Source organism: Medicago sativa, chromosome 1, assembly GCF_051527215.1.
Source record: "Medicago sativa cultivar Bolivia chromosome 1, Bolivia_mono, whole genome shotgun sequence".
Classification (NCBI taxonomy): Eukaryota; Viridiplantae; Streptophyta; class Magnoliopsida; order Fabales; family Fabaceae; genus Medicago; species Medicago sativa.
In genome coordinates, this window is record NC_140749.1 from 20775368 (window position 1) to 20800447 (window position 25080).

Below are 25080 nucleotides of genomic sequence, written 5' to 3' on the forward strand. Positions count from 1 at the left end.
TAAAAATATTGGTATTGGTGCCACGTGGCGTGAAATGATTGGTCCACGTGGCACTCCGTTAGTTTTATGTTTTTTTTTTAACAGAAAGTTAACAGAGGGACCAATACCAATATTTTTACAAAGTGCAGGGACCAATACCAATATTTTTACAAAGTGCAGGGATCAGTGCCAAAATCTGATGAAAGTGCAGGGACCAATGACACATTTAAACCAATCGAAAATAATATAGGGTGGGGGATAAGTGTTAACGAAGAGTATTTTTGCAATAGTATCTGAAAATTGCCTTTATTGAGGTTTACCGGAAAATATCAAGCCTGAGAATACGAAATATCTGGTACAAACTAAATTGTCATTCTGTGAGTGAAATATATTTTTCTCTGAACTAAATGTTATAATCAAGTGCCATGAACAATGGTATAATTAGGTTCATAAATTCGCAAACTTAAAGGTTGATTCAAGTTATCCATTTAAATGATCTGTAGCTATTATCCAAATAAATAGATGGCGTACGTTTGCTTTATACATTTTACTTTTTTCCTTTTGATATATTGTGAGGCTGGAGAATATTCTCCCTTCGAAGGCTAATGGAAATTGTGCACAGATGTGCTTGCGCCGGCCAACACTAGCAGGTACAACAGACTAATAAAAAGTTGCAACTTATATAAATATTCAATACTCAACAATTAATAATGAACGAAGTTTCGACACATGAGCTTTGTTCAAAGAGGCTTCAAGGGTAATGTTCAACAAATATGCTAATTTCTACTGTGATTCTTAATACTAATTTCTCCTATTGAACTATCTACCTATAGAGATTATTCATGTCATCAATACATGAATAAAGACTAGTGTACATCAATTTGGCAATCTTCCAAATTTCTAGGGCGGCAAATATGTCTTCAGTACCGATTTCAAGGGTGGCCAATTTGTCTAAATGGATCATTAAGATCGGTACTAAAGAAAAAAGTGCAAACCTAGGGAGAAAAAGTAGAAGACAGGATGATATATAAACCTAAGCGTTTCTATTGGCTCAATCAATAATTTAACAAAATTGCAGACAATATCTCTCCCATCGTCTTCTCAGGCATGTCCCCTTCTTTGATCTCTTCCATGGATTCTAGAACAGCAGCATCTAATCCTAGCTTTCTCTTTGCAATCTCATACACATTTTCATCAACTGTTCCCTTTGTCACCAGCCTGCAGTGGAATATGATCATAAGAAAACAATCCGCCAAAGCATTAAAAGGGAACCAAATTCCAAGGCTAATTTCTTTTCTTAATGTTAATGAGAGTGAGGGGTGAGAATGAGCAAATACCTGTATACGGTTACAGGCTTTGTTTGACCAATTCGATGGCAACGATCTTCTGCTTGTCTATCAATCTGTGGGTTAAAATCCATGTCATGAATCACAACCGTATCAGCTCCAGTTAAGTTTAAGCCTTGTCCACCAGCTCTAGTTGAAAGCAAGCATGCAAATATTGAAGTATCATTATTGAATGTGTCGACTATTGTTTGCCTTTCTGCTACCTGTGTGCTGGGAGTCAAATAGTAAAGAGTAAGGAAAGAAGCACTTGGAGAACAACACTAGAAATGGTGCATATTTCAGTCATGCTGCGAAGTAGACTGGCTGATAAAATATTTGATACTGAAAACCATGCTAGACACTAGTATAAAATAGTTGAAACTATTTGAAAAGGTAAAGAAAAACAACCACATAAACAGAAAATTATAAACTAAAAAGTTTAAAGGCCTGCATCTATATCTTGGCCAAGAAAAACCTTCTTATCGTAAAAACAAATGTGTAAAATTGTTATTCGGAAAATAATTTACTACGTGCATAGTAAATATTCAAACATCCAAACAGACTAGATCAGACCATATCATAAAATAGTTTCACAACTTATCACACAAGAATAGCATGACAAGGTCAATATCGATAGGAAAATTGACAACCACAAGATTTAAATTACTAACAGTGCTATCAATGGAATATATCATAAGTTTTCGTCCTATGGGACAGCTAATAAAAAAACCGCAATGCCTCAACTCCATAGCCGAAATTTGACAACACTGATTACTGAAAGTGAAGGATGACGGGAATAGGTTTTGCCTCATCAATGTTGGGTTCAGTGATCATGTTGGCCAGTTGGGTTCATTGCAAAGGGCAACAATGGACTTTCTTCATGTTTTCTGCTTTGCGGCTTTGTTTACGTCGAGAGTGTGGAATCAAATGCTACAACAATGAGGTCAATGGTTTGTTCACTATGGAGCCTGATCATTAAGCTGTGACAATTAGGTTATTTAAATCATGGTCATTGTAGGCATATCTAGGAGAAAATAACCATTATGTTGTAGACCCGATTAATAGTCCTCAGACTCATGATTCTATGAGGGTGTGCATAAGTTTGCAGAAAACAATTGTGCAAGAAAGTTAACTCGACTTTGATGCCTAAGTTCTAAACTTGTATAGTTATGTGTTCACTCAACAGTTTGACAACCAAAGTCAATGTCATCCTTTTTTTTTTGACAGTAAAATAAGTTTCATTCATTCAAATGGTAAAATAGAAGAGCTACAATCAAAAGGACCATGAGTTGGGACAAAAGTCAATGTCATCCTTGTCAATCTTAGCCACCTCTCTGCCATGTCAGCATCTCTTGCAGGGAAAAAGTCAATTTTATTTCTTTTCAGATATTAATGTCTTGTGATCATGCATTCTTGGGAGAAAATTACTAAGCCCATCCCAAATATGAAAACCAAACAGAGTATGAAAGGTTTCTAGCAATTCCATCTCAGTCCTAAAAATCGCATTCCTTCAAATGGAAAACCATCCGGAAGAGAGAGTTATCTTTCCTTAAAGTTGTACAGTGAAAGGATAACATACAGTTTCATGGCTTCTAGTTGTAGTCCACCCCCAGCTTCTCGTGAAAACAGACTAGAGATCTTTACCACATCAATCTTGTTTCTTTTTTCTGTTTCATTTCTCATTGTTATTTTTACTTGGGACTTCCTCAATGCATAATAATGTACTCCCTCCGGTCCTAAATATAAGAGAAAGTTGGGCCAACAAAAGTTGAGGTATTTGGTTCAAATTTTGGACCAAAGACATTGGTTTTTTACTCAACTTTCTTGTATAATTCGGTCCGGATGGAGTAATTAAATACAAGCAAATGGAAGAAAGAAAAAAAAAAAAAAAAAAAAAGGTGAGCCAGGTCAAAGCTACACATTCAGGTGTTAATAAGTGTTATCAATGGAAGACTGTTGGCCGGCCAAAAATCTGCCATACAAATATGGAGTTGCAGCCCATGTTGGCAATTGGACCAATGAAATAAACCACATCATCACAGTCATGACAATGTGGGTTCAACTCTTGCATCATGCCTAGAACCTCATCTGTTTCTAGTTTCTACCTTAAAGATCACCTATTTACATTACAAAAATTCATTCAACCCTCAAAACAGATTTTACCAATTCTTCCGTCATTATCAGCACAACACACATAAACCATACATCATTTGATTCTGAAATTAATTTTAATGTCATAAAAGCATTACCTTCCATCAAGCCGTTTGTAGGTCAACCCAATGACATCCAAAGCCCACTCCAATATATCAAGCATTGATGTCCATTGACTAAAGATCAAAACACGGTGACCACTCTTCTTTAGTGATGGAAGAAGTTCCGCTAAAGCCTACATTATCCACAGAGTAGCTCAATCTCAGCATGCCCAGCAAACAATCATGCCAAAAACAGTATAGTTGACAATTACAAGATCTTGAGTCTCAAATCATACCCGACATTTCGCAGAAAGCATAACATGTTTATCTGATAGGATCCCCTTTCTATCATTGGTACCATAATTTAGTAAAAGCTGCAAACCAAAAAAGTTGTGGCTTCAAATTTAAGCCAACAATATGCAGAAAGCCGAAACAACAATTACCATCAAGTTAAATTAATTGTAGTGCCAGTAAAAACTTGTATTTATTAAAGAGTACTACGTTTTTGCAAGTATAATGATGAGAACACATTACACACCTAGGGATAACTAACTGAAAATGTAACGTGCCAAAAAATTGACGGAGCAATAGATGAATACTGATGGGATGGTTACCAGAAAACCTAAATCGACTACACAGTAAATAGTAGCTAGAAATCAATAGTATAAAACATTTGAGGTGAAAATTCTTAAATTTAAAAAAGTTGGCGCCATCATAGTTGTCAATCCCAGAGAGCAGAACGGAGCGGCCGACCTTGAAACTGGGATAGGGCTGCTCTTTGATTATTTATGCATGCATACATACATATGTACATGTGTGTGTGTCCAAAATAACTTACATTTATTTAATGTACATTATATAAAATAATTTATATCCAAGTACTAATTTATCTATCTAAATAACAGTATCTAAATAATTTGTAGCTATATTATTAATACTCTAAAATATTTTGCCGACCCTATTTAGCGGGATAAGGCTTGGTGTTATTGTACTCTCTAAAAAAAATTATACTATCAAGTATTTTTATACTAAATATATACAAGTAATTATTTTATTATTGGTAAATATTACTACTAATATTTTATCATGTAGGTATTTGTCATAATATTATTTTATTTTATTATTTGTTTAATATTGCTAACTACTATTGTTTTATTTTGATCTAAAAGTCTAACATATCGCTGAACTTTTTATGATGTTTATAGTATATCTTTATAGATTGGGCCTTAATGGACCAAACTTCATTTTCTCCTTCAACCTAGACCTAAAGGCTAAAAGGGAGTGGGGCAATATAAGCTTTTCCCCCATTGTTGTTGTTGTTGGTGGTGGTGGTGTAGTTTGAGTGATTGAATCCTCTTGCAAATACAAGGTAAAACTTCTTATAAAAGATATATAAAGAATCCAACTCTTCTCTGGATCCCTTTGTGGAGGGAGCTCTATAGCAACTAATTCAACGTCCTGTGCTACTGACAAGCAGGGTTAGCCAAAATCACGTCTGCGGTCCTTTAAGTTTGACCAGTTTCCTAGATTGGTCCTTTAGGTTTTTCCCCCCTAATTGGTCATTTATGTTACATTCTATTTGCACTATTAGCCTTTAAGTTGTGTTAAATTATGTCTACAGTCCTTTAAGTTTGACCATTTTCCCATATTACTACCATGAAATGTTAAGATCTAATCCCAAGAGCACAGTCAAGTTGATTGTCGAAGCTACTTTACAAAGTGGATTATGGGGGACAATTTATTGCAGTAGTAGACAGGGACCCTAATCGCTACGTGCTTCCGGTTTCACTAATTGTTGTTGAGAGTGAGACAAAGGACTAACGGTGCAAACAGATTGTAAGCTAAAGGACCAAATTGGGAAAAATAAAACTTAAAGGACTAATCCGGAAAAATGATCAAACTTAAAGAGCCGCAGACATAATTTTGCACCAGTAGGGTTAAGTAAACCTGGAACCTCATTGCAACAGACAATTTTAATAGAGAAGAAAAACAATTCTAATGAATTACTTGAACATAATGTTGAAAGATGGGGATAGACAGACAAACTGCATTTTCAGAGTAGAAGATTACCCGGTGAATGGAGAAGTCATTGTAACTTTTAAGCTCCTCTATAACTCTGTCCAAAGTACATTCAAAGCCAAAAGCACCTATTGGATGTAGTTTCCTAGCAAAGCGAACAACATCCTCATCATTATAAATTCGCCTTATCAACAAGGGATGGTTCGCAATCTGGAATAGGAATTAACAAGATATATAACAAAATGAAAAGAAGCTATGTTAATCCAAAAAGGAAAATAACAGGGTTTTAAGTCAAAATATAAATATGTACAAAAGAACGAACCTTGCGGAACTGAACAAAATAATTATTTATTTGCCGTCGAGGTAAAACTTCAAGAACATTTTTTGAGTTCAGATCAGAACATTTTGTTAACCGAGCTTGTGAAACAGCACGATACTCCTCAATGGCTTCCTTGTAAGCATGTTCCTGTTGCTTTTCCATTACGACATATTGAACCTGCAGTAACACAGTGTGCCTTCAATCAATAGTATATAACAATCTTATTATAATAATAAATAAAGAAACAGGATATGCTGAAGATGAAGAGCGTTACTGTTGTCAAAGCGGAAATGCGGCGCGGGAGCCGGTCACATAGCAGGCACTGCTTTGTGGCTCGGAAACTAATATATTTAATACTAAAAGACCATATTGTTCAAAAAGAAATACTAAAATACCTTAAAGATTACTTAAAATTCATGAAGTATCCATAATTCATGAAGTTAACGTTTCAAAAATTACAAAACGACCCTTAAAACGGTTTAAAGTAATGGGCAAGCCCGTCTTTCTGCATGGTGTGTGTGTAGAGGCCGCTTTGGCAGCACTGACTCCACTCCACACTGCTGAATAGCGGGCCGCTTTGACTCTGTCGCGGCTTGGAGCAGTGGGCTGATTTTTTCCGCTACGCTCCGCTATAGCAGGTGGCGCGGCTGCTATTGACAACAGAGATACTAACTCAATGAAACTAAAGGTAACAAACATACCTTCTGTGTTTTTCGAACAAGTTGCTGCATCACATCAGATTTCAGGCGCCGTAAAATAAATGGCCCTAATATAGACTTCATACGACTAGTTAAATCTCTATCTTCTGCACTAAGTAACTTTTTTAAGTCAACATCTTCAGAAGCAAAAATATCAGGCATCATAAACTCCAACATAGACCATAACTCCTGTAACAAATTCATTACAAGGCTTACTTCAGGAATTATATTTATATTAACACCAGCAAAACCAAGAGACAGATAGAGATGACAGATTGACAGGTTTTTTCCTTTTGTTTTCCCTGGCAGTAGCTGTTACTACACAAGCCTATCACAAACTTCCAAAATGTTTCTAGCAAGTTGTGTATTTCCATACAGTTTTTCAAAAGGAACTATATAGTATAATATGGATGAAACACCAGAGGTTTTGATCATATGAAATCACATCAACATTGAGATCAACAAGCTACATACTACAGTAATAATCAATAAGCACAACAGTTTTGTTAATTTATTTTCTAATATATTCATGAAAGACTTTTTAATGTCAAAAATAATGAAGAAATCTGTTAGGCAAGCAATAGTGCCAGTTGTGCAGGTAGGCAGTGCTGTGAAGGCTAAATGGAATATTCATCATGGGAATAAAAGAATTCTACAGTAGCAGGGAAAGGCGGGGATGGTGACATGTGAGATGTGAATTCTGTAAAAGTTTGTGATAAAAGTAAGAAGAGATAAGGGTAGAGAATACGAACAAAATTTAAGCTAATTTTCCATTCAAAAACAGAAATAGCACTCAATAGTCTATACAAAAACATACAAACTATATGGTCCTTGTAACAAAATCCTCTCCTTTCAAGAAACTTCTCAACTAACTAAACGATCCTTTAATCACTAATCTGTAAAAAGCGATAAACTTATTTCTTTTTGTAAACTATGTGTGTTCTGTGTAAATTGTGGGTCTTGGGTAGATCACACCTCATATATTTATAATAGTATTTACACTAAATACATCGAATGCTTTAACTACTTAGCACTAACTTAGTAAGTTGTACAGTCTAGAGACTTGTGTAATCTAGGATTAATTAGCCTAGGACATATCTAAATCTAACACCTCTCTTAAAATATGAAAAAGGTGTGATCAGCGAAATGTAATTATAGTAACACCTCTAAAAGCCTCAAACCTGAAAAAATCCTACTCACTTCTCTCAAAATCACTCAAAGTCAAAACATATAACACTCCATCTCTTCTTCCTAAATGATTTTTCAACCTCAACTTTTGCCGCTTAGTCCCATCCACCCATTGCTTCAAACCAAAAGTAATGTAATGGGCCCAGTCATGAACCTCCCATGAGGATGTATCACACAGTGAAGAAAAAGAGCATGTGTAGGAGAGGAAATCAGGTGGGCTGAGCGGAGCTGCAGTGGAAGGAAAACTGTTAGTTGTGGAAAGGATCCTATTTTGCTGATTCCCAACAAACAGGACACATTGCAGTAGAGGGAGGGAGTAAGATGCAAGAATCAGTGGAAATGACGTGAATATGAGGTAAGCGGTGGGGATGGGGAGGGTGGAGAATCATTTTGATGATTGTGGGGTCTGGCTACTACCATAGGGAAGAGGACTCCTCTTAGAGGAATTTTGCTTCAATGAAATTTTCCACTTTCTGTTTCCATATTTCCTTATACACAGTAATGATGGCTCACTCCTTGAATTTTCCCTTCATTCCTATATTTAATTTTCACTTCATTCCTATATTAAATTCCAGTTGCCATCATAAATTCATAATGTCAGTCTCTTTCTTAATATTAACCACTTGAGAATCGGAACGAAACATGGATACGTCCAACTATAAAAAGGAAGTATCAAACAATTACGACGCTTAACATTTAAGCTAATAGTCACTATGCCACTATGAAATGTGAGAGATTTAAGACTTAGCAGAGTAGAAGGTAAGTAGTTTTATCCGACTTCAGCGACGAATTGAGTTTGCAAAACATGAACTTAGCATATAACATTGTAATATTGCCCAGCCAAAACATATAGATATTTTGTGCGAGAAAAAAATATTCCAGTGATTTGTTCAGTAACTTGAAACATATAAATGAAAAAACAGCCACACAACACTAAGTTATACATACATGTAGATCATTTTGAAGAGGCGTCCCTGTCAGCATCAAGCGTTGGTTCGCATTTCGAGCAACAGACATCAGATTTTTCCACCTAAAACTATTTTTGTCCTTCAAAGCATGTGCCTCATCCATCAGCACACAGCTCCACTTCCAACGCTTCAGGATTTTACGATCATCTTTCTGCTGTGCACTAGAACAAATATATATTTTAAAACTATAATCAACCTATGAAAAGCGTCATATAAGTAGCCCAAAAGTATAGAGGAAAGAGAACCTGTGTCGTTCGAAAAGTGAATAACAGACGAGAAGAACATTAAATGGAGGAGGCAATCCTGACTTGGACAAGGAATTCAACTCCTTGCAGTATGCTGCGCGTGCAGACCCGTGATATTGAAGGACAGAAAAGGACGGGCACCACTTCTTTAGTTCCCTTTCCCAGTTTTCCAAAACAGAAGCAGGACAAACTATAAGATGTGGACCAGAATCGTTGTGCAAGTGATTCAACAAAGTCAAATATGTGATTGCCTAAAAACAAAAACACATGACATATCTTACTCTAAATTGTCAAATCTTACAAGCAAAATTAGAGAAATGAACAAAAAACAGGACAACACACCTGAACCGTTTTGCCAAGGCCCATTTCATCTGCCAATATGGCTGTATGACACATGAAATCAAAAGTCAATCACAAGATTCATGACAACCATACTAAACACTAAAGCACAAATACTGTAACATAATCAAAACCACAAAGCTTGAAAAAAATCACAGTAGCAATATACACACAATCATGCTCAAATAAACACAAACTTGAAAGCTGCAAACACACAGCATGCATGTCGTTCCACAACAATGAATCCAATGATGCAGCACCAAGATTGAGAAATCCATAATGAAATCACAGTGGCACTATACACACAATAATGTCTGTGACACATGAAATCAAAAGTCAAACAAGAGATTCATGACAACCATACTAACCCCTAAAGTCCAAACACTGTACGATAATGATAACCAGAAATCTTAAAAACAAAATAACAGCAGCACTACACAATGATGTACCAATAAACACAAACTCAGGAGCTGCAAACACCAAAAATACCTCTGAAGCGCCATCACTTCTGATCTGAGGCATGCCTGGTGTCCGGGTCCGACACCGACACCATTTTGACATGTGATTACATTCAATTGTCATTTTATCAAATCACTACCGGTGCAATGTGTCACTGTCGTGATCGGTGTCCATGCATGTGTCAGTGCTTCATAGAAAAATCGTTCCACGACAATGAATGCAACACCACATCACATAAAATCGTTCTACAAAATTCAAATTCACCACAATGTAACCAAAAACCCTAAAAAATTACCTCCTCCAATCCTCTTCCGATACAACAACAGCAAAAAATTAACACCAACAAGCTGATACGGCTTTAACAACGGTTGAAAATCTGAATCCTCGGAACCACACGCAACATCAACATCATCCTACAAAAACCACACAATCACACTTCAGAAACCCCTCAAATCAAACTCCATAACTCAAAACCACCAAAAAAAGCAACAAAATACAATCAACTATAACCATTACCTGAGTAACAATTCTAACCGAAGAAGATTCAACTTCAGAATACCTATCACAAACCGCACCAGAAGAACCAAACAACTCCCCTTTCAACTCCACCGAAATCCTGGCACACTTTTGCAAAGCTTTACCAACCAAATCATCTTCATTTGCGTCTTCAATTGCGTCCTCAATTTCATCTTCAGTTGAATCAATCTCATACAAATCCACACCACCACCACTACCTCCATCTCCATCCTCTTCATCCTCATCATCTATAATAAACCTCCGTCCAGGTTTCGCCGCCGGAGCAGCAGCAGCCGCCGCATCACATTCAGTATCATCCAATTCATCAAGGATATTATCGGTATTTCGCGGTATTTCAAAGCAATCGTCGTCGTCGGAAACGGTTACAGAAGAAGAAGGAGGAGGTGGTGGTTGCGGTGGTTTATAATAGAAAGATTCGAGAGGCGGAGGAGGAGAACGAGGTCGTTTTAAAACACGTGAGGGTTTGAAAGAGTGATTCTCCCATTCGTCGTCGGAGATTTCGTATAACTCGGGTTTCATTTTTCTGTGTGTGCCCTAGAAATTGGAGAAGTTGAAAATGAGAGAGGAAAGTAACGAGCGCGGGGAATGTAAAGGCGTAGGTGTATACTATTCAATCGACGTTTGGAATACGGCACCCGCGACCGATGACGCTCTCATGAGAAACTATTAATACTTGCTAACTATACTACCTAATTTCTTATGCTCCCTCCCTACTTTCCTTTTTAGAATTTCAGTTTTTGTATTCCTAATAATAAATCTCAACAACAAAAAACTATTTTATGTAAAAATATTCCTAATAATATTCTTAACTATTTTATGTATTACCTCTTAAAAAAAAAATCTGTTTTAGTATTTTATGTATTAATTAAGTAAATGATTTTTATAAATATTTAGAATTTCAGTTTTAGTCTTTATGTGATTAGTATTTTATGTGAATAAATACGCTTTTATTTGTTATGTTCATAGGCTTGTTAAGGTAGTGTATGAAAAAAAAACTACTTATAAGATACAATTTTCGTCAGTGGAAATTTATAGATTAATAGAAAAGTTTATTTATTTGTTTAAGCTATTTTTCATAAGTTCAAAATAAGTTCAATCCAAACGGGACTTGCCTTCAGCCACCAAAAAGAAATCAATTGTAGTTTATCTAACAATTGCATAATTGACCTTTCTTTTAATTTAAACAACTTATTATTTCTTTTTGTCCACAAGACCCACACTAATGTAAACCAAAGTTATTGTATAAAATTTCAGCTAGCACGAGAACCTCCTGTAGAGTGGGAGAACTGAATAAAATGATCCATGATATTATTAGGATCAACAGAATTAAAACCAATCCAAGACCGCACTTGCATCCACAGGGAACTGAATAAACTGCAATGAAGGAACAAATGATAAGGTAATTCTATGTGACTGCAACACTAACACAAAAATGACCCTCTATTGAAATAATGCCTCGTCGAACCAAGTTATCCTTAGTCGGCAATCTATTGCGCAAAAGGCGCCAAGCACAAATAGACACCTTCAATGAAACTTGTTTATGCCAAACGTTGTCCAAGACCGTATCCAAGTGATGATTCTCCTGATGAGTGAGCAACTGATAGGCACCACGAACAGTGTAACCATCACCTTGATTGGGAAGCCACTTCCATTCATCTGGACTATTAACCTGTAAAATGACATCAAGTAAAATAGCCCTACACTCACCCACCATCCCCTCCTCCCATGCAAACAACCGACGCCTCCATTTCCAAGTTTCTCCCCCTTCCTTCCAACCTAAGGAAAACATCTCAGCCACCGACATCACACAAAGGCACCTCCCCAACCCACCTATCCGTCCAAAAAAGAGTATTAACACCATTACCCACCTTCCTCCTTACCCTATCCGCAAACCACCTATACCCATCTCCCCCCATCCCATCACGGATGCACCCTACCTCCCTCCACCATGAAGAACAAGCACGCCCTCCCTGCTGCATGCGCGTTCCCGACATACCATATCGGGCCGCCAAGACCTTAAACCTATTTACTTTGACAGAAAATTCTTTTGAAGAAAGTGTAGACAAAAAATTGAACTTTTGGAATAAATAATTTGGAAAAATAAAATGGAATTACGTTGTTGATATTATTTTTTTGAAAGGGTCAAAATGATATATACTAACCGAAACACAAAGTTCTACCTGGCATAACAAGTGTCAGAATAAAATTGACATCAAGTTTGATCCCTTATACCAACAAAAGAAAAGCGATAATAAGCAAGAAGCTAAAGAATTAACTGACCACTCCCAAACATAAAAGGGGTGTAAGCCGCCAAAAACAAAAAGTAAAAAATAATTAGTATTTTTTTGTCTTCAATCACCAATAAGAAAACAACTTTACTTTGCCAACAAAAAATTGTATAGATTTTCCTTTTGCCAAATGATGTGATAATTTCTTTTCTTCGAAACCACGCAAACACAAAATAATCAAATGAGATGTAATGACGAGCACACACACTTTTTGAAAATTGACCTAAATGACCGAATTTGATTATGTGATTAGATAGGCACACTAAATTGACCGAAACAATGTCTAACCAATGTGACACTAACGATCAAATTCTACCAAAGAAATCACAGCCCATAAATATATGATCAACATTTTCGTTGCTTCCACAACCACTCACACATAGTTGAGAACTAACTGTAATAATACCTAGATGAAACAAGTTATCCTTAGTAGGGATTCGATTACGAATCAACCGTCAATCCAAAAGAGTTACTTTCAACAGAATAGCTTTATTCTAGATAGTGTTTGTAACTTCAGAACGACCACCAAGCTCCATGGATTACAACATATGGTAAACTCCACTAACCGTGTAACCTTTAGTTGGCTCCAGAAGCCACAACCACCAGTCCTCTATTCCATCTTGCAAAACAATAAATTTAACAGCTCACAACACTTTTCTTTCCAAATTAGCAACCATCGCCTCCATTTCCACCCCCCCCCCCCCAACTCAATAAATTCATGTCATGAACCATTAAAAGTTTGTTTTATGATAAGTCAAAAAGACGTTTGAACCTAACACGTAAGGGTCCTTTCTCCAACCAAGGGTCTCACTAAACTAATGTAGATGACCCATTACATATTAGCTCCCACCATCCCTAATACGCCTCCCTTCCTCACCATAACAGACAATCAACACCTTATACCAGAAACACCTGCTTTCCACATACAACTTCCACCATAAATTACCAAGCAAAGCCAAATTAAATTCCTTCAACCTCCAAATTTCAAACCCTCGTTTCTCTTTATCCAAACAAATAGTATCTCAATTAACCCGCTGAATTATCTTGAAATCCTCACCGCCACCACCCTCCAATTTTTTATTTTAGATTCAATATAGAAGATAATACACGTGAGAGCCTTGAAGATGGAAAGGAAGCATACAGATAAAAAGGACAAGACAAATTTCAGATTTTCTAAACATAGTGGTAAGTATGCTGATTTTTTATCAAAAAAAAAAATATTGAATCCACAAAGACCGCACTTAGCTCGATTTAAGTTTGTAAGACAAACTAGTGTTTATAAAAGTGTTTAGTGACTTGATTCAAAGTAAACTGAAACAAAATAGATAGAGTTGTGTTGGGATTGAATTTCAATAACTATTCCTCGTATGTTTTCTCTTAATCGATTATATATTTTTTATGTTCAGATATAACTCCACATATCCCTCAGCATACGTCTCCCGCTAAGGTTAACAACGCGAGATCCATAGAAACAACTGACTTCTGATACATCTGTGGCAAAATAGTCGATTGTTTTTATGGCATAAACTCGAAAAGTTATACACGAATATAGACCTTCCCGCGATCTCTCAAGCGATAGCACTTATACATAATTTAAACCATATCCTTTAGATAGTCAAACTTACTAGGCTCTGACTAAATCAAAAGATCAATTGTGGAACACTACATCGTCGACAAAACATTAAGAATGGATTTAAACTAAAATCATATTGAATGCATAAATCATACACAACCAACCAAATTAAGAGAAGTACATAGATTCCTAGTTATTTACATCAAATCCCAACACAAGAAAGTTTAATTACCCATGGAAAGCATAACAAACACAAGAGAGTTGAAAGATGTTAAGAAAGCATCAACAAGCTTATCTCTAAGCTTCATTAGCCCTCCAATGGTAACTCCTCCCTCTGCCCCCTCTCTCTATTTGGTTAAATTTTACAATGGTTTGTATTCACATAAATGACCTACACCTTTATTTATAGAGGTTTTGAAATCCTAAATTCGCTAGGCAAAGTCAAGCTCGCCTCACAAATCGAGTTTTCTTCAATGGAGGGAAAAACCAGTTGACTTCAGATATTTTCTTGAAACGACTTAGTTCGCTTAACGGACCAAATCTCGCCTAGCGAAATGTCTTTGGCTTTTCCTTTTGGAACTCTCTGTTTTGGATTGCTTTCACCATACGAAGCTCGCCTAGCGAATCGTGCTTTTCACCAAATGTCTTTGTGATGCTTTGACTTGGCTTCTGGCGTGTGTGCTTGCCTTCTTTTACTCAGTATTGGTGTAGTCATGCTCAAAACCGATAAAATGTGAGAAATTATTTACATAGTTTCTTAGTGAATCAATCAGTTTTAAAAGAACACTTTGTAATGCATGATTCAAAAGTGAATTGTACAAGCAAGTCTTATGTTTACCCCTAACCTAGAATCAGACCATGAATGTGAACTTTATTCAAAACACGAATCACACATGACACATTTTTTTGTAAGTAGATAATGAAATATGAAGAACATGTGTGGACTTGAACTCGCATCCGAAAATCGTGCTAACATCCTGATTAAGTTATGCATTCATCTAAAAGCATAGAGGAGCATACATCACTATGGTCTTTTAAGGGTTGTAATGAGATCTGGTTACAAAAGAAATGTCATGTGTATGAGTGTTTGAATCAAATTGGCCTTAGTATAGAGGAGCATTCACACATTTGATATTTACCAGAAACAAAACTATTCACAAATCACGTATTTTGATTTTACGAACCCTTTGTGATATACACGTTGTTACAGACTATTCTTGATAACTTATTCTATTTTCTTGTTTTTCTACTGTTTTTCCAATGTTTTTTCTTTTCATTCTCTATTGTTGTCAAGGTAGTATTTAAAAAATGACCTTGTTACTTGACCTACAAGTAAGCCTCCTCTCTCTCCCAAACTTGAACAAAATCATACTTTAAATGATTGCTCCTCTATCCTAAGACAATGAACATATTTTAATGAAAGTTCTGGGTTCTATATGTTCAAGAAAAAATCATAATTTGCTTGATGGATCCGTTATGAACTGTATTTGGAAAACATGGCATTTTCGTTGGGTGCATGAAGCTTGCCTAGCTAATCTGGCAGTACAAAACCGTTCAGAGGGGTTATCAAATACTCTCTACTCACAAGGTAGGCTAATTTCCTATAGTAGTTGTACTCAAGTTAAAAAACCTGCCTTGATCCTTTCTATGCATTTTTACATTTCTAACAAATCACAAGTTTAAACATAAAGCGACCAAGTTAAAAACAAGTAATTGTTGGTTTTCTGTGCATATAGTAAAACAACTGAAAGCTTCCTCGCATTTTGGTTTGGTTCCAAGTGATTCAAAATCAAAGAATGTTATTGTGAAGGAATGCATGAAATGACTCTGTGTTTTTCTTTTCTGTTATTCGACAATAGCTTATGATTTTGACGGCGAGATAAGATATTGGAGTATTAAAAATGGCAGTTGTACTAGCGTATCAAAGGTGTACTTCAGCCTTGTCTTACTTTATTTACAATTGTTTGTTTTAGTAGTTTGCCAAAACTGACAATTTTCTTATTTACCAATTAGGGTGGCACTGGCACTGCACAGATAAGATTTCAACCTTGGCTAGGGAGATACCTTGCTGCAGCTTCAGAGAAGGTTGTCTCTATACTTGATGTCTAGATACAAGCATGTCGATATTCACTTAAGGTTGGTTAACAATAAAAGTTTAAAGTCTCTTTGTTGAATGTAGGACAAATTCTTTCAATTAAATATGCATTTCGTCTAGAGTCTGAAACATTCTTCATTCTATCTGGTTAACATCAGAAACCAATTTAAGTAAATTGATTGTTGATTATCATTTAGGTGATAACACCGCTTTGATTATTATCTATATGATACAGACTTTCAATCAAACAACGAGTTCTGTAAAATATGCATCCGATTCAAAGTTATTGAGCAGTGTAACGCTGCCAAATTATTTGCCGATAATTTATAGTTTTTGACACTACACTGTGCATTTTTTTTGTTTCCCCTGCCTCATGATATGTGCTGTATTTACTTTGCAGACTTATAGACTTTGATTTGAAAAATAATATAGCCTTAGTAGAAAAAAATACAAATTAAATCATCATGATTGTCTTTGGAGAAGGGAAAAAAAGGTTGTTTACTACCTATTTTGTGGTTTACTTTGTCTGTGATGTTATGTAACTCACTACTAGTAATTGTTGTCTTTTTTATACTCTTCCTATGAGCATGCTGATTGGAATATACTGCTATGAATTGCAGGGTCACATAAAGTCAATTCATTCTGTGTGTTGGGATCCTTCTGGTGAGTTCCTGGCATCTGTTAGCGAGGACTCTGTCGGGGTTTGGACTCTTGTATCTGGAAATGAAGGGGAATGTGTTCATGGACTCTTGTATCCTTCCTAACCTTTGTAACATTATCACCATTCTTGTTACCTATTTCATTATTGTTTATTATCGAGATTACAACATTATTGTATACCTTTTTCAGTCTTATCTCCTATTGTTAGTGCTGATCTAGTCTCATAACTTATTCGACAATCACTTTGGCGTATCCATTGTGACACAAGTTACATGAACTGCATAGGTAGCAAAACAAAAAAGCCATTTATATACCTCATTTAGTACCCCCTTTGTGTTACAAATGACAGAAAGTTGGAAAAAGCAGAATCCATAAACCCTACATGAGCAATTGAAACATGTAGCTAAAACTGCGTCAAAGCTCATAATTAACCAAATGAAGGTAAAATCTTTGAGGTTCGTCATCTCTGTAGAAGACTAGAGTACCAAAACAGGATATCGTTAAAAAAATTATGAGGAATCGTTGCGCCATTGGTTCAGACAGAGAGCCTTCACATCATTTGTCTAAGATCCACATCAATTATCCCAATAGAAATTTTTGGTTGGTAATGTTCATCTGTATCCACTTCTTCAATTTCCTGGATAAGATTGATTGTGAAACTATCAATATTAACTGTAATCATGCAACCCATTTTGATTTTGATCAGAAGGTTTGCGCATTAGAAACGATAATTTGTCAAATTTTTTTATATAAATACATCACAAAGTTACCTAAAAATTATAGAATAAGCAACAATAGGGAATGTTAACAAAATTAAGCACAAAACATATAACAGATATAAAAAAAATCAGTTACCTGAACTACGTCCTCTCCCTTTACGACCCGGCCAAAAACAGTAAGTTTCTCATTTAGATCTGGTATTGGTGCAGTTGTGATGCAAAGATCAAATCCTTTATTGAAGTATTTATCTTTGGAAGTTCCGAGCATGAACGCATCGTGTTTCATACTATAATGAATCATCACGATATTAAGTAATCAGAAAAATTATGCAACTCGCGGGTAGATTATCACTAGGTCTAAGGATATCATAAACATCAAGTTGTGAAATAAAGAATAAGAGAACCTTGTATACTTCTTCCCTCGCAGGTTCCAATCTTCAGTAGATCCCGACCCTTTGTTACGGCTTGCCTGAATCACATAGTGCTTAATTACTTGGTGAAAAAGAATCCCTTTGAAGTGCCCCTTTTGACTGCAAAAACAAGTTTAGTTAAGGCTGAAAGTTTACTTACACAAATGGAGTGGACAAATACTACACAAAAAAACCAGTAAAAAGTAGTGACTAGGCTTATAGGCCTATAATTCGTCTCCTAAAAAGACCTAATCATAAGAATGAACTGTTTTTAAATTTAAGAAATAAACCAAAGAACCATCGGGGTCTAATGCACGTAGTTGGTGTGCAGTATGTGTGAGTGCTATAAATTCCAGATACCAAGTTTGTTTCATACAAAAGTGTTCAGAGAGAATGAGTTTCATAGCGAGTTAGCGCAAAGTACTTTTAATATTCAAGAGTTCAGTTGTTCAAAAAAAAATATTCAAGAGTTCAGAAACTACAAAAGTTATGTAAATACTAATTTGGAATACTCCAATCATCCATAGCAAAAAAAATTCAACTTTTCCCTTTCATGTTCTCCAAATAAAATCATAACACAACAAAAACGAAAAACGAATGAAGTACTCACCACAAGTCAATGAATTCATCAACAACTTCAGGAACACTTTCCTTGTAAAGTTCTATTATTATAGGACCTTTAGAGGTTCTTAAAACCTGAGATATGGAACACAAGTGAGTAGCCATTTTATGAAATATAAAAACTAATTTTAACTGTTGAGCATTCTAAACATAACTAAAAACTAATTTTACTGCAGCTTGGTGAATGAAAAACTTACAGCATATCCAGGTAGATCTGATTTCTTGGATTCTACAGAAGGATTTTCATCCTACAGAAAAGTAGTTTCTGTAAGAATATCTACAATTCATTATATTAATCAAGGACCTAAAGAAAATAATAGTCTATTCAAGCAACTCTATCTGAATGGAAAAAAATAAAACATACTTATAATATACACTTCTAAATAGTAAAAAGAGCAAAAAACTTGGGAAAGGTACCAGACAACAAAAGAATGTAAAATAGCTGAAGAGTTTATGATAATGTTAAAATGTAATTTAAGGATTTACCTCAAAGACTGAGGCATGGTTCGCTGATTGAAATCTTGTCCTGAATGCAGATAAGATGATAAATTATTAGATTACAGATGATGCACTTCTGAATCAGAGGGAGGAACTTTGATTTTGGAAGTTTAATAATGTGAGACAGGGTTGAAACAACCCTATAACAACCCTATAAATTCAATGACCAACTTGGTTATGTACTTCATCTTCCATTGTTTAGTGTTCAGGAAAAAAGGAATGTATTGCATATATCATTTATCACTATGAATCAACTTTCACATTCAATTTACTGACCTATTAGACCAATGTTTGAATGTAGCAAAGAGAAAAAACACAAATATGACAAGAGTCAATGTGTAAAATACAATATTTATTGGACTCATGTGATAAGGGACCTTCTTCCTTTTGCTTTGTTGTAGCAGAGCTTGAGGTTTAATTCTCCCCATTTATCCTAATCATCAAGTTAAAGGGTCATTAATTTTCAATCAACAAATCAAACACAAGCCTTCCAAATGAAAAAAATAATCAACCACAACAAAATTATGATAAACATCACGCATAACCGGTATTGTCAAATAGCGGCCACAAAATTGCGCCATAGAATTTGAACAAATCGATATTGTTGTGCGATACGCTAGTACACAAAAAGGTTGTTAAGTAGCCGCTAAAGCGCCTAAACATTGGCAACACTAATAATAATGCCAACAAAATCACCCAATTTATTCTATATCGAGACCAACCATTTCTCATTTTTAGTTACTCCCTCCGGTCTATATTATAAAAAAAGCAATTTTTTTTTTTTTTTATAATAGGATCATAGAGAGTAACTTACAAATATTCCAACTTAATCCAATGACTTAAAAAATAAATTCCCATAAAAAAAAGGACATACGAATAAAAAAAAAATTCCAACATGTTTAAGAGCTTTGAGAATTCACATGTAAGAATTTCTACGAGCATGTTTTTTCATAGCAAAAATATTCCTCTCAAACTCGATAAAAAAACTTTAAGATACCTATTATTCATCATAACTCAAATATAGCAAAACTCTTTTCTTTCCACATTCATATGTTGGAAACAAGTCATTCATTAATGAAGATGGGAATAAAAGTATTGAACCTGAATGAATGATCGATGAAGGTGTGAGAATGAAAAGAGCAGAAAGTGTGAGAATGAAAAGAAAAGAGTGTTGGATTTATGAGGAGAAGCAATAGAAAAAAGATGAAGAAAGCACATCAATGAAAATGTATGCTTATTTTCGAACAAGACAGGAACCAAGTTTGAAAGATGTTTTCGCTCTACTTTATCTTATTGAAAAACACATACGTAGCTACCGTTTGCTGTCTCGTTTTAAGTTTTAACTTGTTTAGGGCAAATAGTCGTTATTAAATATAATACAGTGGTAGACTGGTACGCGTAAGTTTAGCTCAGTTAGTAGAAACAATGCATGATATACACAGGGATTGGGGTTCACCTTAAAGGTGAACTCTAGCTACTAAACTACTTGGAAAAAAAATGATAAAGGTGAACTCTAGCTATTAAACTACTTGGAAAAAAAAAATGATAGACTAAAAACTTGTCAAAATATTAGAAATAACAAATTAAAGATCTCAATCCTGACATTTTTAAATATCAATGACAAATATTTGTACAAAAGTAGTTGGGAGAGTAAGAATATATTTGTAGTACCGTCTTTTTTAAATATCATTGGCAAATATTTGTACAATATATAAATTTTGTGTATAATTTATAAGTGAGAAATATTTTGTTAGTCTCCTAAATTATGATAGGTTTAAATGCAATTTCACTCCCCCCCTATTTTGATAAAACCGTAGTTTTGATCCTCCTCTTTATAATAACGCAATTTTAGTTCTCCGTTATATAAATTTTGACCAAACTATAATTTTGACTATCAATTTAATGATATGGCAATATCTTAAATGACATGACATTAAAAAAAAAGACAAATAAAAAGTGTGATTTTTATTTGCAGGGACTAAAAATAAAATTCTAAATATTTATAGGGATCAACCCTATTTTTTTAACCTCCAAAATCACTCATGAAACAAAGCAAGATTAAATTTAAGAACACTATGAACTTCTAACGCACCTTTTTAACGATCTAGACAAACTTGTTACATGATATTCAATCAAATCACCTCATCACTACCCTCTCCCCCATAAAAATACTCCAAACAAAGATTCAATTTGAGAAACAATACTTGAAGGAACCTTGTAAAAACATAGAAAATAGACAAACAATGTAGATAAGTCAGTTTTGAGTAGTACAAGATGGTCAACCATATATAAGTTACAATAGTTTGAAACAGATAACTTTTTTTCTTTATTATGGGAGACAAGATCATAAGCTTCTTATTGGATTGCATGCAATCAGAAGATTAAAATACTTGAACAATAGTTTTTGACATCTACAATTAAGCACAAAGGACACTTTCTACAACCAAAAACTTCTTATACTAACTCCAACCAACAACCTCTTATGGAAATTCACTACAAGCCCCAACCAAAGATCAAATACCTAAAATTTATTCTTATTCATTGTGATATTAGACAAACATTTATCCTTCCTGTGAAGCACGGACACTCCTCGGATTAGGCGTGTCCTGGTGTCGGACACGTGTCGTGTCCGACACTTGTAATTACACTGAATTATGTGATTTTTTTTTCAAACTATTAACTGTGTCAGTGTTCGTCTCGTGTCTGTGTTTCATAATGTAAGCGTCATTTGCAAATTTCAAACTTGAGATCCGAAAATCAGAATTAGACCCTTCTTGAAAACAATGAAACACAAAAAGCTCACTTATGAACATAACATTGAGTTTCAGACCTTAAGAAACTATATACATGAATTGTTTGTTGGAGTTACGTGCAAACAAGGGACATATCTAAATACTTTCCTTCTAAAATTATTTCCTTTGATATATATACTTCTCATAATCTACAAATATCGTATGGTCACAAGACATAATATTTTCACAAGAGGACTGCGTTTGCTTATTTCATTACACAAGTGAACTTGTCATCGACAAGAGCATAAATATTTGAAGAATGCTAGCAACACTCACTTTTGAACACTCACTCTAACACTCACTCTTCTATTAGACAAACATTTGTTCCTAACATAGGTATTGTTGAAGATGCACTGATTGATTAAGAGTTACTCCCTCCGTCCTAAATTATATGACATTGTGGTCATTCCACACTTATTAAGAAATGTAATTAAATTTTGTATGAGAAAAAATATTATGAGTTGTTTTACAAAATTGTCCTTAATAAATGGTATGAGAAATATAAATTAAAAAATTAAAAGAAGAGAGAGTAATAAATAGTTAAGGCTAAAATAGGAAAAATAACATTAATGCTCGGTATTGTAAAGCGACATATAATTTGGGACAATTTTTGTTCTCAAAGCGACATATAATTTGGGATGGAAGGAGTAGTTCAGTACGTTGAGTTTCTTATGGAGCTTATGGTCATACCCAACCCATCTCTCATGGCATTATAATGGAAATTGAGATTATCTTAATTTTTTAAATGAAGTACAGGTCTGCCCTCAAACCCTAGATAAACCCTAAGCAAGCTCCACAATTTTAACCTGCCCACAACCCTGGCGGGAAAACCCTAGGACTTCTGTTAGGAAAATGACTGCATTACCCTTAAGTTTAAAAGTTGTGAAGTGCAATACAGCAGGCGGCAAGTTGGTTAATTCAAAAAACCAATTCCATCTGACACATGTTAACTAGGCCTAGGCTTCACGATGACTATTGCATGTGGGTGAATTTGTTCTATACAAGCCCGTAGAGTCCCTCCTTCAATCTCTATTTTCTTTGTAACTTCTTCTTTTCTCCCTTTCTCTTTCTCTGCAAAAACTGAATAGAGAGAAACCATCACCACCTTCAATGGCTTTCAACTGGTATCAGAAGGAACACGATGAATAGGGATTGAAACCCTTTTGGGTTTGCGTTTTTGTTGGCCGTCCACGCTCCAACGACGGTCACCGCTGTTTAGGATCTGCTTCCAGTTCGGTTTTCTGAGTAGTTCGCTCTCTCTCTCTCTCTCTCTCTCTCTCTCTCTCTCTCTCTCTCTCTCTCTCTTGGAGGTAACTGGTAAGCCTGTTTCAACCATTTGGGGTTCCATTTCTCTCTAATTCTCTTACTGGGTTCCTGTTTTCTGAATCATTTCTGCCCTCTACGATCTTCTTTCACCATTGTGTTGATTGATTTATTTAAGATTCATCTGTACTGGGCTGATAGATTCGATTCTGAATCGTATCAGAATTGGGGGGTTGAAATAAGAGATTTGTTTTATTGATTAAACAATATTGTTGTTTTTGAGAATGAAAACTGATAAAAAGAATTGTGGGGTTTTGTTTAAGTTACAGTAGTAAGGCTATGTATTTTGCAACCTAACAATATGTTTCTTTTGTTTTGACAGGTTGTACAACACAGTTTGTTGCTGAATAATTTCATTTGTTTTGTCAGGTTGTATAACACAGGTTGTATGACAACAAGTGCATCCATTTTTCCCATGTGTAAATTGAGGAAGAATGTTCAGGAGTTGTCTGGATCAGGAAACAATTTATTCAAAGCTGAGAAGGAAGGAAAGGATTACATGTGGTATTATTCACATATTTGAAAATATCTAACTGAATTTACATGCCTTTTTTTTTGTTTCCTTCCTTGATTTTTTTTAAAGGATCCTTCCTTCGAATTTATGTTATATTAATTGAGATAAGTAAACTGGATTTTCACTATAAAATTAATGATAATCTTGATTTTGGTGTGGAATTTGTTGATGTTGATGTTAGAATTTCGATTTGATTTGATTTGTAGAAATGGGAATGTGATGTTTTTATAGCTGTACGAAATTTAGCATCAAGTATGAGTCATTTACTTTGATAAAAGCTACTTTGCATTCGAACTGTTTGATAAAAGAATCACTAGAGTTTAATCGAGGCAAGTCTCATTCCTATTTCCTTATATGTTCATTTCTTTCATCTTTTTCGTTTTCTCTTTTAGATTTATGATTTTTTTTTCCGTATCTTATGATGGCGGTGCTGATAGGTTTGAGTTCAAATGTTGAAGATGATGGAGAGTGAAGCTTTGATGAGAAGGTGACCCTTTGTCAAGTTTCTTTCCACTTCAGTTATTTCACTTTTTCCTTTTTGTTGTTCTGATTTTGTTTTTTTAGCTTTTGTCTCACTGTGTTGTGTCTTTTTTGTCTGGTATTTTATTTTCAGAATTTGAGGCAGACGAAGTGAGCGTGCAAACTGAGTGAGTGTGACAGCTTCTTATGCTAAAAGTATTTTTACAGTAATAGGTTTTCAGTTTTTTTATTGAAAATATGTGAATTTAGTTTGCTTCTTTAATTCACCTTCTTGATTGTTCAATCTATCTTCATTTTTATTCTTTCCTTTCTAAAATGAAGTTACTAAAAAATCCATATTGTTGGCAGAAAGCTCTATGTGCTAGCTTACACAGGTTATTTTCTGCACTGGTTGAATATTGTTGTATTGTAGCTCGTGGTGACAGTTCATGCAGTGGTGATTACCTATAGCAGCTCGCAGTAATGGTATGTTTCACAATGGTATACTTCTATGTCGTTGTACATCACTTAGGGTGTTTACTTCTCAAATTTCACTTTTTTGATTGTTTCTTACTTTTACTAAATTTAATTTGTGACTTTGATTGCATATTCATTTGTGTTGATGCAAAAATTGAATGTTGTTGATCTACGTCTCTGAGATTGTGCATGTTTGTTACTTCACAAATATCACTTATTTTGATTTTGATTGTTTCTATTACCATATATATTTCAGGAATCACAATTTGCCTTACTATGCATATCAAGCTACTTCTTTCTGTATAGCTAGATCTACACTAGACATAGTCATGTAGATTAAATCATTTTCTCATTTTGAAGACATTTTTTTTTTCTTTCTATTC

General features: G+C 34.9%; 2 protein-coding genes across 3 annotated transcripts; both read right to left on the minus strand.

The window, feature by feature from the left end:
- Positions 1-657: 657 nt before the first annotated feature.
- ETL1 (SNF2 domain-containing protein / helicase domain-containing protein) lies at positions 658-10908 on the minus strand. 2 transcript variants are annotated; one of them, XR_015010608.1, is made up of 12 exons: positions 10248-10908; positions 10027-10144; positions 9276-9316; positions 8934-9184; positions 8669-8849; positions 6536-6721; positions 5838-6011; positions 5567-5725; positions 3793-3870; positions 3554-3690; positions 1317-1528; positions 658-1197 (listed from the first exon to the last, which is right to left on the minus strand). XR_015010608.1 is itself a non-coding variant. In XM_085710439.1 (12 exons), the coding sequence occupies exons 1-12, from the start codon at positions 10785-10787 to the stop codon at positions 1035-1037; spliced, it is 2247 nt and encodes a 748-aa protein (XP_085566565.1). In that variant the 5' UTR covers positions 10788-10908; the 3' UTR covers positions 658-1034. The 2 variants fall into 2 exon arrangements, 1 of the variants encoding a protein (XP_085566565.1); XM_085710439.1 differs by having other exon boundaries at positions 1317-1535.
- A 6262-nt stretch (positions 10909-17170) lies between these two features.
- Positions 17171-20262, minus strand: LOC146953514 (peptidyl-prolyl cis-trans isomerase CYP21-4-like). The gene is made up of 8 exons (XM_085710445.1): positions 20130-20262; positions 19409-19565; positions 19121-19160; positions 18832-18882; positions 18624-18709; positions 18008-18133; positions 17740-17890; positions 17171-17521 (listed from the first exon to the last, which is right to left on the minus strand). Exons 2-8 carry the CDS (start codon positions 19558-19560, stop codon positions 17435-17437), a joined length of 693 nt encoding a protein of 230 aa, XP_085566571.1. The 5' UTR covers positions 19561-19565; positions 20130-20262; the 3' UTR covers positions 17171-17434.
- Positions 20263-25080: the final 4818 nt, after the last annotated feature.

What these genes read in the sequence shown, in the direction of transcription:
- LOC146953514 (XM_085710445.1), bottom strand. Translation starts at nt 19,560, where the DNA reads ATGGGGAGAATTAAACCTCAAGCTCTGCTACAACAAAGCAAAAGGAAG. An exon ending in ACCATGCCTCAGTCTTTGAG is followed by an intron (nt 18,883 to 19,120) that starts GTAAATCCTTAA and finishes ACTTTTCTGTAG; the next exon opens with GATGAAAATCCTTCTGTAGA. An exon ending in CGAGGGAAGAAGTATACAAG is followed by an intron (nt 17,891 to 18,007) that starts GTTCTCTTATTC and finishes GATTCATTATAG; the next exon opens with TATGAAACACGATGCGTTCA.
- ETL1 (XM_085710439.1), bottom strand. Translation starts at nt 10,787, where the DNA reads ATGAAACCCGAGTTATACGAAATCTCCGACGACGAATGGGAGAATCAC. An exon ending in ATGACTTCTCCATTCACCGG is followed by an intron (nt 3,871 to 5,566) that starts GTAATCTTCTAC and finishes TTTGGTTTGCAG; the next exon opens with CTTTTACTAAATTATGGTAC. An exon ending in TACAAACGGCTTGATGGAAG is followed by an intron (nt 1,536 to 3,553) that starts GTAATGCTTTTA and finishes TTTGACTCCCAG; the next exon opens with CACACAGGTAGCAGAAAGGC.